The sequence below is a fragment of the Doryrhamphus excisus genome, linkage group LG11, assembly GCF_037039965.1.
Source record: "Doryrhamphus excisus strain RoL-2023G ecotype Guam linkage group LG11, RoL_Dexc_Guam_v1.1, whole genome shotgun sequence".
Classification (NCBI taxonomy): Eukaryota; Metazoa; Chordata; class Actinopteri; order Syngnathiformes; family Syngnathidae; genus Doryrhamphus; species Doryrhamphus excisus.
This window is the reverse complement of record NC_136367.1, coordinates 6,535,477-6,547,031: the sequence shown is the minus strand read 5'-3', so window position 1 is coordinate 6,547,031 and position 11,555 is coordinate 6,535,477. Positions and strand designations below refer to the sequence as shown.

Sequence of the window (11,555 nt, the reverse complement as noted above, 5' to 3'; positions counted from 1 at the left end):
AGTGTCTAAAATGATTGACAGCTTGACTAAACGAACGTTTGTGTACAAAAGCAATTTACCTGGTCACGTGATTCCTCCCAATAGTGGACATATAGTCTATATAGATGTCCATATGGACATTATATATGTGGACATATAGTCCATATAGCTATCCATATAGACTTTATCTATGTGGACATATAGTTCACATCGGCGGATGTCTGTCTCTCTCTCTCTCTACGAGCAACGATTAGGACAAGCCCCGCCCCTTCGGCGCTCCCTGGCGGGAGCTTTAGGATCTTGACGAGGAAGAGTCTTGACTGCCAGCGTGCGTGCGTACGTACGTGTTGGATGGCGGGACAGCAGCAGTAGTTAAAGGCGTGCACGCGCAGCGCAATATGGACTTGGCGCGCTTGTGTCTCATCGCGTCCACGCTGATGCTCGTCCACGAGCGCCCAGGTGAGTCAGACGTGTGTGTGTGTGTTAGGTTAATTTAGTAAAACGTGACGCACGTTCACGCAGTGATTGACAGGTGAGCACGACCAATGAAGTACATGATTGTTTCTGACCTTCAATGCTACTAATTATGAACTGATAGTCATTGTCCGTGTTAAGAATTACAATAAAGTTGAATTCTAAGACTATAAGAAGTCATTTGACCTTGTGAGAATATTCCAGTGAGTGAATATTCCATCATCATCATGTCTACCCGGGAGACACATTCCTGGCTGCCGTCATGGATTATTTGTACTGGATGAGGTGTGACATGATGAATAGCTAGCTTTCTGTTCTTTCTGCACGTCACCTGGTCCGTATCACGTGATGTACCTACTTGTACATTCCTACCGCCAACTGTCTTTTAATGTGTCATCACCTTTGCCTGCAGGCCACGCCTTCTCCCTTATGAGCCCCATGGAGCAGGAGGGCCTCACGGTGGAGGTCCCCACGGTGCAGCTCGTCCAGGCAGTGCGCCGGCGAGCCAGACGTTGTTCCTGTGAGAACCACAGAGACAAAGAGTGCATCTTCTTCTGTCACATCGGCATCGTGTGGGTCAACACGCCAAGGTTGGTACAGACACGCTCGTTAGCAAAGCAGGAGGCACTCGGCCAGCACATCACACTTGGGCACCACATGCTAGCAATTAAGTTGACATGCGGTGCAGCTAATCATATAGGTTTGCATACCCGGACGGAGGCCGCAACTTAAAAGGCTGGCTAAAGATACTCGTTGGAATTGAGCCCCCACGGTCACCAAGACTCTAAGGGGTTGAAAGTTGCGGTGCGGCGGGAAACTTCCGCCATTAAGATGCTTTTGAGGCCGCACTCTCGTTTCCTGCTGCTTCGCACGCTAACATGTGGCTAGATGCCATGCACCCTCTCCTTTTACAATCCAAATAAAGACCACCTTCCTCTTGATGCCGGGAACATTCTCTGCATTTTTGCACCACATGCGAACATAGCGAATAAATAGCATGATGCTAACACACAGCTAGAATATGTCAGGCTAATGCATACGTGTTGTCCTTGCAGCAAGGTGCTTCCTTACGGGTTTGGCTCGGGTCGACTGAGGAGGGAAGTGGGTCGCTGCACGTGCACACGCATGCATGATGTACACTGTGCGGGCTTCTGCGCCACGCAGGTCAGACCGGTAACGAGACGCTGAGCAGGAAGGAGTTTGTCATCAGGGGCGGGGCATAAACCTGTGACTTTGGTGTGACTTCAAAGGTCAACGGAAGGTGCCCGTTGCTTTTGCAATATAAGGGCTGGTTGACATGTCAACATATTGAAATGATATGGAAATATTACACACATATGGTAATGTCAATATACATATGTATACGTCCTCTTTTTACAGGTGTGACTTAGGCTGGCCACAATAAAAGGCCTCTCAAAAATGTAGTTTATGTGGGGTGGGGTTATGGTATGGATGGAGTGGTCCATGGTACAAAGGCTATGAATAATTATGTACTGTGAATATGTATGTATATGTCTTGCTTTATTTGTACTACATGTGCAAACAAACAACCAGCATGGCCGACGCTGGTGACGTCTGAGTCAGCATCCTACAAACTTGTTGTGAAAGTCCTTCCAGCGCATCCCTGGTTTCCATGCAGCGGCACCTGAGTGAGCTAGTCGCACGTTAACCATTCACGCCGCGGTCCTGTGATGCTCAAGTGGGACACTCAACATGACGACCGGACCGCAACGTCCACGGGAAGACAGACTTCAACAAGAGGAAGCAGATGGGCTGACCCAAAACGGTGGGTGGGAACAGGAACAGGAAGCAGTTGTCAGTCCCGTGTGGCCATCCAGTCCAGTTGGTCTCTCTCCCGAATGCCGTGAACACCCGCCAGCTCGTTGGACTTGTAGTAAACTGTCAAGGGAGACATTTTCATCCTTGTTGCCCTTTCACAATAAAGCTCACATTGTGGAAGCTTTTGAATACATCATCTCAAGCTCATGTTACTTAAGATGATGTCACTGGTATGTGTTATTATTTTGATTGACATGTCAGACATCCTTCCAGTACTTAGAAAATGTTAACATAAGTCATATTTTCAGTCATATATACGTTTTTGGGAAACACGACTCAAGCTTGCACTGGACCTTGCCATCATGGCTTCGTTGAAGAGTCTGCCAATCATGTTCAACTGGGTCTGGTACTGATACTTCTACAGTAAGTAACCATTGAGATTCATTACCTCGTCATGTTTGACCAATCAATCAAAAATGTTGGCTCAGCCAAAAATTAAAATCGCCTAAGTCACCCTCTTGACATAAGCCATTGTCCAGTAGGGCACAAAGATCCCGGTCTGACTTCGGCCATGCTTTTATTATGGTGACAACATGTCACCCAAACACAGGAAGTGAATCAATTAGTTCGGCAGCAGAGCGCCCCCCTCAGGCTAAAAGAGTTTGACTCACCTTCTAGAATGGCTGGAAACCTTCTGCTCATCCTGCTCCTCAAATCTCAACACACAAATGATCGCCATGTTAAATTGCCAAATATAATGCCATAAAACGATGAAAAACGACAAATTGATTTTAGTGTACGTTTGTGTGTGCACCTTGGCTGCTGTTCATCATGTCAAAGAGCTTGTAGGCTCCAAAGATTCCAAGTAGCTCAACAACAATGACGACCTTCATCAATTTTTTGGCCAGTGGTGCCAAAGGTTTAGGAGACATCTGCAAACATCATAAATATTACGATAAAGTACTACTGTAGTGTCACACAGTAGTTTGTAGTAGTAGCTCTACGAGTGAAGCCTTTCGAAGGTGATCAGTAAAACGGAAATATTGTTACGTCTTTTAGAGCCACACAAATCTTCTCACCTCTCATTGGCGACTACAGCAGTTAGTTGGTTGCACAAAGATGTGTTTACTGATAAAATTGTGTTTTTAAAGGTGGTAGTTGGTGTCCCTCCGTGACAGTAGAGAGCAATTAGCTAACTACGGAAGCTCACCGGGGACAAAACAGTGAAAAACGCGTTGGGGTTATTTCCTGCTGGACATGACACGGAAATCAAGTATTTACTCCTATGCTTAATCACGAGTGTCATTTTCAAACAGTACTTACAATTACATAGTTATTGTTATGGTTTATTAATATATTACAAGTCAATTTATAATTGTTGGCTAACACACATTTTTTTCTTCTACGGCTTTCCATACAAAAGGAAGTCAGGCTGCAGTTAATCGTTAAGCCAGCAGGTAGCAGCATTGGCTCAGCTGTCCGAGTTGATTTCTAAGTCGTGTGTACTTTATACATTCCGTATTCATTCTAACGTTTTCTTACCTTTTGATTTTCATATTCGTGCTTGTAAGAACACTAAGATTGTAATTTTTTTTTTATTAACCTCCTAAAGAATATCTTTATTCAGTTTTAAAATTAACATTTAAAATGATCATCGTGATTTTTTTTACAACGATTAAGTAGTACAGTATAATGTACTACAGTGTTGTACATAATAATCATACAATATATAGGTTGTATTTTCGTTCATTAGCACACAAAAAACCTATTTTTATGGAAGAAATTCCATTCATTAAATATGAATAACATTTATTTACTTTAGTTTTTTTTCAATGGTTTGCTTTAAATGTTCGTTCGCTTTGAATTTTCTTTCGTATTTTAATGATTTCATACATTTAGTGATTAAAACGGTTGAAATGTCTTCTGTGTGTGGTCATGAATAAACACCATAATCGTTGTATTCAAGCTGAAAACCATGACAACTGTTTGTGTGTGTGTGTGTGTGTGTGTGTGTGTGAGACCATCCTGCTGGGTGGTCGGCCTGTGCAAACAAACACACGATGAGCCCAAAGACACAAAGACTGACCAGCCTCCACATTTAAACCATTTATTCCCCATGAATACTTTTAATGGCCTCTCACGAACACACACACACACACACAGATGTGAGCCTGCAAGGCAGTGTCATAGAACACACACACACACACACACACACGATGAAGAATGTTTGAGTAAAAAATTTACTTAATTAGAATAAAAATTAATAATAGAAGCGTATTAAAAATATTTAACATATTTTCTCATTAATATTATTATTAACGCTTGACGTTATTATATTAACGTTTTTTATTATTATTAATTATTATTATCACAATTTTCATGGGCATAATTCATCTTCAAACATCGCATGAAATGATAGCGTCGAGGGTGTGTTGTACTTCCTGTCTCGGTTTTGCGTGGGCCAAATATGGTCAGAAGCTAAACAGGAAGTTGATGAGTGACTAATGACAGTCATTGACCCTCCTCGCCCCCCGCCCCCCGCCTTTTTAACGTCCACGCGCCTGTCACGCGCGTGCTGCGAGGCGCCATGAGCATCATTGATGGAGCAGAACCTTTAAGCGGAGCCATGTCTTTAGCGAGCGGCACCAGGAGCGGCTTCTCAGTCAGGGACATTCTGGACTTACCCGCCGCTTCCGGTTCGGACGACCCGGAGGAGGCCGACACCGACGAGACTCCCGCGAAGGCTCCTTTCGGACGAAACCGCGAACTGGACCACCTGCAGCTGTCAGGTGAGCACATCCGGTCAACTTTTCAGATGTCACGTGCTTCAATTTGACGTTGATTGACGAGGTTGGCGGAGGACCGGAGGTCGGGACGGAACATTCCCGGGCTTTCTGTGGACGTTGACGGTCATTACCTGTCCCGCGCAGTGCACGCGCGTCAGGACGCGTCCGTGGACGCGCGGCGGGAGACGGCGAGCGGCGCGGCGGCGCGGCAGTCCGGCGCCAAGAAGCGGCGCGTCCTCTTCTCCAAAGCGCAGACGTCCGAGCTGGAGCGGTGGTTCCGGCAGCAGAGGTACCTGTCCGCCACCGAGAGGGAGCACCTGGCCGGCCTCATCCAGCTGACCCCGAACCAGGTGAAGATCTGGTTCCAGAACCACCGCTACAAGATGAAGAGGGCCCGGGTCGAACGCAGCCTGGAGGCGCTGCGGCTGCTGCAGGCGCGGAGGTTCGCCATTCCGGTTCTGCTGCAGGACGGCAAGCGCGCCGAGCGGGTCAGAGGTCAGGACCTGCGTCTGAGCCTTCCTGTGTGCGCGTACGCGCACGTGCCGAACCCGGAGCAGGCCAGCCTGAGGCAGCTGACGCAGACCTGGACCGGCTGGACCTGGTGAAGCCCGACGGGGCCGGACCGGTCCGGGATTTGACTCTTTCGATGTTGATGGACTTTCTGTGTTGACAAGAAGAAAAACACGTGAGCAAAACTTCAAATTCAAGCACTTTTTTTCTTTCGAATGAAATTCTGTTTGTTTTTTTGATATTTTAAATGTTAACAAATAAAATAATGTTAACATTGAATCTTTTTATTGTGACCGATTTGATATTTTAGTGTTAATTGTTTACATGGATCCCATTTCTAGAACGGAATAGTAAATATTTCATATCATGTCAATGTTTTGCCTGCTGACTGTTTTTGTCTTAAATAAACTGTACAACATCTTATACTTTCTTGTCTATTCTTTTATTTCAAAGTAAACTTCATGCTATGGAGTACTATGGAGTACTACGCTGTCCATGTATGATCAAGTGTATTTCGTGTGTTTTTTGCAATGTGGTTAAAAAGACAATTTCAATGTCAAAAGTCTCACGTAAATATTCAATCGTGAATTTATATTATATTATATTTTATTTATATATATTCTGAAAGGCTAAAACGTTGAAATTATATTTTCTTGTTCTTTAAAATGAAAAAGAGAGAAATTAATAATTTCTTCCATAACAGTGGTTTGTGATTTCTACCGCATTGAGGTTATTATTTTTCTACGATTTTGTTTCTGCTGGGAATGTTTGATGGGAGGATTTAGTGGGGGGTCACGCCCCCCCCCAGCAGGACCACTTTCCGCCTGAAAGAAACAGAAACGCCAACAGAATATTTCAAAGTTCTCATTTGCAAAAAAAAAAAATCCTCTGGTTTGACATTCTATATCTTTGGATTAGATTATTATGCTAGATATTCATAATAATACTTTGATGTGTTTTGCTATAAGATAAAACATGCTATGTATTCAGAATCATATTTGTATATATTTTATTTTATATATTTTTTATATACTATCATAATTCACTATTAAAGAACCATTGTTTCATTTACACAGATCATTTATTCATGAATCAATAGTTAATGAATGTATCGTAATAACAATAAATAATTATTAGCATAAAGCTAAAACTGATTTGTTTTGAAATACATGAATAGGACAGACTCGTGTACATATTTTTAATAAGATGTCATCCTGTTCGTATACTTTTATTTTGAAATCACTTGAAGGCGAGAAGATCTCGTGCTAGTTAGCTAGCATCGGCATCACCAAACTAGAATAAAATGGAGGCCATCAGACATGAAAGTTCCTTGTTGTCACGGAAATAGATCCGTAGTCGTGGCAAGCATTCAAATGTATACAAATATTTTAATAACATATTTATATAATGTACATTCTTTCATTCTCGCTGCCGATGGGAGCGAATCGGGGTTGCCAGATGTATTGATACAAATCCAAACGTCCCATAATTTCACCCTTTAATGCGTGACACAAGCATTCAAATATTATTCAATATTACGGAAATATTAAAGGTAAAATCTACACAAAGTTGAACGGAGAACCAAAAGAATACAAAGTTGTTGACAAAGTGAACAAACATGACCCATCGCCATCACCTCTCATCATCCATCATTCATAATAAGTCGCTTTGCATTCTGTCATATTCATACGCTGTACTATTTTTATTTCTACTGTATTTCATATTTCATATCTGTCATCTCTTTATTTATCAATATTGTCATCAGTGATTAGGTTGTATATAATTCCATGTAACATGTCTTTCTTTGATTTCAAAAAATGTTAACATTTAAAGACAAGACAATGTGCGACATGAATTATTAAGGACCCCAAGTGTGGTCCTGCAGTTCATCAAATAGACGCCAGATGGCAGCAAAAACCAAATTACTGCCTTGATGCGATTACGCTGTGGCGACTCCATAATCAGAAAATGATGATATTGAATGATATTATGTTTTGTATTCTTTTTGTTTGAGATGCTATTATTGTTTTATACCATTGTGCGTTTAATAGGAATTGTTTGAATTTACTATTGTTATGTTTTATACTATTATTACATTTTATATTACATGATATACTATTGCAATGTTTGTCAAAAGACAATATAAAGCCTTTGAATATTTATATCATGTGTAGTAAGTATTAACACATGATATAATTTAATTTAAATTGTAAAATCTAAAATACTAACATAATAACCCCTTACGTTTTTTGTAAAAAATCACAAAATTCAAACTCATTTAATGCCATTTTTTGATGCGTCTCGGCCCCCTGTTGAGTGTGTGCGAGGTTTCCTCTGTTTTTTTTCACCAGAAAAGTGCATTTGAAGCTAGTTGAAAAAACTGAAAAAAAAACCTGAAAAAAACATCATACTAACTCCTTACATTTTTTGTCAAAAATCACTGCCCTCAAACTCTGGCATTTTATGCCATTTTTGGATGCTTCTGGGGCCCCTGTTGAGTGTGTGTGAGGTTTCCCTTGTTTTTAAATTTCTTCAACTGCACTTTTCTTCTGCAGGAGGATGTAGAAACCTCCCCCATCGTCATTGGAGGTCCCAGCAGAACCCAAAGAATGCTAAAATGTCCACTTGTTCCATGTGTTGATTATTGTCAAAAATTGTACTATTATTATTATTATTAACAGACAACCACTGGAGGGTGTACCCTCCCTTTCGCCTAAAGTCAGCTGGGATAGGCTCCAGGATACATTTGACATTGACATGCATCAACCTCATGGTGGCACTACACACACGCAGACACACACACACACACACAAACACACACACTCACGTTCTTTCAAATAAAACCTTGTTAATGTTTCTAACAATTCAATTTGGAAGTAGTTGACAGCATCCACACTCTCACTGTGTTCTTGGAGCCAGGTGGTCTGGACCACCCCCCCCCCCCTTCCCCCCCATGGCCTCCGTGTTGGAGTGGTGACCTCTTGTAGGATTAAAGTGAGAGCAGAACCAGAACAAAACAGAACCTTGGGGGCCAATCAGAGTCTTCAACAGACTGGCTGGGGGAGGGGAGAAGGGGGACACAAAAAATCTAAGACTGGTCTTTAAAGTAAAAATACGACAAATTAAAAATGCTGCAATCACATAGATGCTGTTGGCTCAAAGACAAATGCAAAAGAAGATGTTAGACAGGCTAACAGGATGTTAGCCATGATAGCAGGAAGTTAGCCATGGTACTAGGTTGTTAGCCATGATAGCAGGAAGTTATCCACGCTACCAGGATGTTAGCCATGATAGCTGGAAGTTAGAAGTTAGCCACGCTACGAGGAATTTAGCCACGCTACCAGGTTGTTAGCCATGATAGCAGGAAGTTAGCCATGATAGCAAGAAGTTAGCCATGCTACCAGGAAGTTAGCCACAGTGCCAGGTTGTTAGCCATGACAGTAGGAAGTTAGCCACACTACCAGGTTGTTAGCCATGATAGCAGGAAGTTAGCCATGCTACCAGGATGTTAGTCAAGATAGCAGAAAGTTAGCCACGCTACCAGGGTGTTAGCCATGATAGCAGGGAGTTAGCCATGCTACCAGGATGTTAGTCAAGATAGCAGAAAGTTAGCCACGCTACCAGGGTGTTAGCCATGATAGCTGGAAGTTAGCCACGTTACCAGGAAGTTAGCCACGCTACCAGGTTGTTAGCCATGACAGCAGGAAGTTAGCCACGCTACCAGGAAGGATGAAACTGCGTTTACATGAGTTGCTGTAGATCAGGGGTCTCAAACTCAATTTACCTGGGGGCCACTGGAGCTAGGGTCTGGGCAAGGCTGGGCCGCATCAGGTTTTCCAAAAAAAAACAAAAAACGCAATTATTAAAAACAGAAAAATATACAAACTTTTTCAGTGCTTTGGTTCCGATTTTCTACAATAAAAGCTCTGATAAAACATTCCACTGTTCTCAAATATCTTCATGAAATAAATGTGTGCTTTTTATATACGTTGAACACATTGCTGCATTTGATAACAATTCAATCATTTATCCAAGCTGGCCTGGGCTATGGTTACCGTGATTAATATGAATAGAAATGTCTATTATTCTAGTCTATTATGGGGAATATTATACTTTGTAGTATTGCACTGTGTATACCATGTAATAATGCCTACTTTATAAGCAATATATGTACAGTATCTACATGTAATAATGTATGTGTACATATACACTTTTGCTGTTTGAGCAGCTCATTGAAGGTCAATGACGTCATCAGGTGACACGTGTGACGAACCTTTTTCAGGTTCCACTGAGTCACGTGACGTCGGCATCCTTCTGTAAAACATGAAGACTTTTTTTTTAGAAAACTTGTAAACTTTGTAGGACTTAAAGCAAAAAGGAAGATCCCGCGCGTGCTGACGTCTCTGCAGGAATGCGCGTGCACGTCAAACATGTCAATCAAGGCTCTCGGCCCCGCCCCGCCCCCCACCCTCTCAGGCGGGATAAGGTCTCCTCTTGCACGTGGACAGGAAGCAGCAGGACCGAGGGAGGGAGGGGGAGCAGGACCAGAACCAGCCGGAGACACCCAGCATGTCCCTGAGTCCAAAGCAGTCCACCCCCTTCTCGGTCACGGACATTCTGAGCCCCATGGAGGACTACCGTAGGTTCGGCGCCATGGAGCCCGCCGGGGGGAGCCTCGGAGCCCAGCTGGGGGCGTACCGGCACCAGCAGGTGTCCCACGCCGCCATGCAGCAGCATCAGCACCAGCATCTTCATCAGCACCTGTCCTCCTCTTCCTCGGCTGCGCTGCAGGGCCACGGGGGCTCCTACCATGTGACCCACGGGGTGCCACAGTTCTCCGGTTCCGTGGGGGGGTTCTGTACCGGAGGAGAACTGCCGGCCTACCAGGACTCTGTGAGGGGGGGCGGCCCGGCGGCGACCTGGTACAGCGGGCCGGAGCCGAGATACACACAAAGTTAGTTGTTTTTTTTTTATGCGGTAGAAAAAATCTTAAAAATTATATGAAAAAAAATAAGTCATAATTCATTTGACGAAATTTCATCTTTTATCAGAAAACGAATTGAAACGGTTCGTTTTGAATGTGAACTGAGAAAAATGTGATTTATTTAGTTCCCAGGTTGGTGGGTTCCTCGGCAGGCATGAACATGAGCGGCCTGGCGGGGTTGGACGGGACCGGCAAGGCCATGGTGAGCCTCCACGCGGCCCCCAGGAGGAAGCGGAGGGTCCTGTTCTCTCAGGCCCAGGTCTTCGAGCTGGAGCGCCGCTTCAAGCAACAGAAGTACCTGTCCGCCCCCGAGCGGGAACACCTGGCGGGCCTCATCCATCTCACCCCGAACCAGGTGAAGATCTGGTTCCAGAACCACCGCTACAAGCTGAAGCGGCAAGTGAAGGACAAGGCGGCCCAGCTGCAGCAGGACGCGGGCGGCCTGTGTCCGGCGGGCCGCCGCGGCTCTTCCTCGTCCTCCTCGCCGCTCCACGCCAAGACCGTCAAGCCGAACCGGAGCGATTGCAGCGGCTCCAACCGGACCGCGGAGCGCCACTGCAGTTCGGCGGAGAATCTGACAGCGAGCCAGCAGCTGGACGAACCGGACCATAACCATAACCTGTCTCCGAGTCCGCCCCTGGGCCTGCACACGGACACGGGTCTGCTGGACTACGCCGGCGGCATGGTCGGGTCCAATTTACTCTACGGCAGGACTTGGTAGGACTACACGAGGATGGACGGGTTCAAGGAACTTACTGAGGAACTAAAAGACTTTTTTTTCAGCTTTTGGTTCTTCTGAGACACAAACTCTAGCCATCAGAACCTCCACCAAAATGTCATTTCAACTTCTTGTGGGAAGAGAAAAACATCTCGGGAATTTTTCAATTGTCAATAAACATTTTCATCTTTTACTAAATCAGTAAGAAATATTTATCATACCCCAGTAATCAATATTTAGCATCATAATTATTCCTTTATTTGGCATATATGATTTATACAATTATTCATTCGAATAAATAATTATTCATGACTACTAGATATTT

General features: G+C 44.0%; 4 protein-coding genes across 4 annotated transcripts; 3 read left to right on the top strand and 1 right to left on the bottom strand.

Annotated features, from left to right (window-relative positions):
* The first annotated feature begins 205 nt into the window (after positions 1-205).
* Positions 206-2,478, top strand: LOC131134520 (endothelin-2). The gene is made up of 3 exons (XM_058079904.2): positions 206-438; positions 866-1,043; positions 1,509-2,478. Exons 1-3 carry the CDS (start codon positions 378-380, stop codon positions 1,639-1,641), a joined length of 372 nt encoding a protein of 123 aa, XP_057935887.2. The 5' UTR covers positions 206-377; the 3' UTR covers positions 1,642-2,478.
* On the bottom strand, positions 1,905-3,458 carry LOC131134525 (protein CEBPZOS-like). Its single transcript, XM_058079917.2, has 4 exons — positions 3,312-3,458; positions 3,047-3,164; positions 2,904-2,948; positions 1,905-2,352 (listed from the first exon to the last, which is right to left on the bottom strand). Exons 2-4 carry the CDS (start codon positions 3,162-3,164, stop codon positions 2,270-2,272), a joined length of 246 nt encoding a protein of 81 aa, XP_057935900.1. The 5' UTR covers positions 3,312-3,458; the 3' UTR covers positions 1,905-2,269.
* A 1,361-nt stretch (positions 3,459-4,819) lies between these two features.
* Positions 4,820-5,623, top strand: nkx2.2b (NK2 homeobox 2b). The gene is made up of 2 exons (XM_058045890.2): positions 4,820-5,021; positions 5,163-5,623. The coding sequence occupies exons 1-2, from the start codon at positions 4,820-4,822 to the stop codon at positions 5,621-5,623; spliced, it is 663 nt and encodes a 220-aa protein (XP_057901873.2).
* A 4,474-nt stretch (positions 5,624-10,097) lies between these two features.
* nkx2.4b (NK2 homeobox 4b) lies at positions 10,098-11,233 on the top strand. The gene is made up of 2 exons (XM_058078950.2): positions 10,098-10,482; positions 10,638-11,233. Exons 1-2 carry the CDS (start codon positions 10,098-10,100, stop codon positions 11,231-11,233), a joined length of 981 nt encoding a protein of 326 aa, XP_057934933.2.
* Positions 11,234-11,555: the final 322 nt, after the last annotated feature.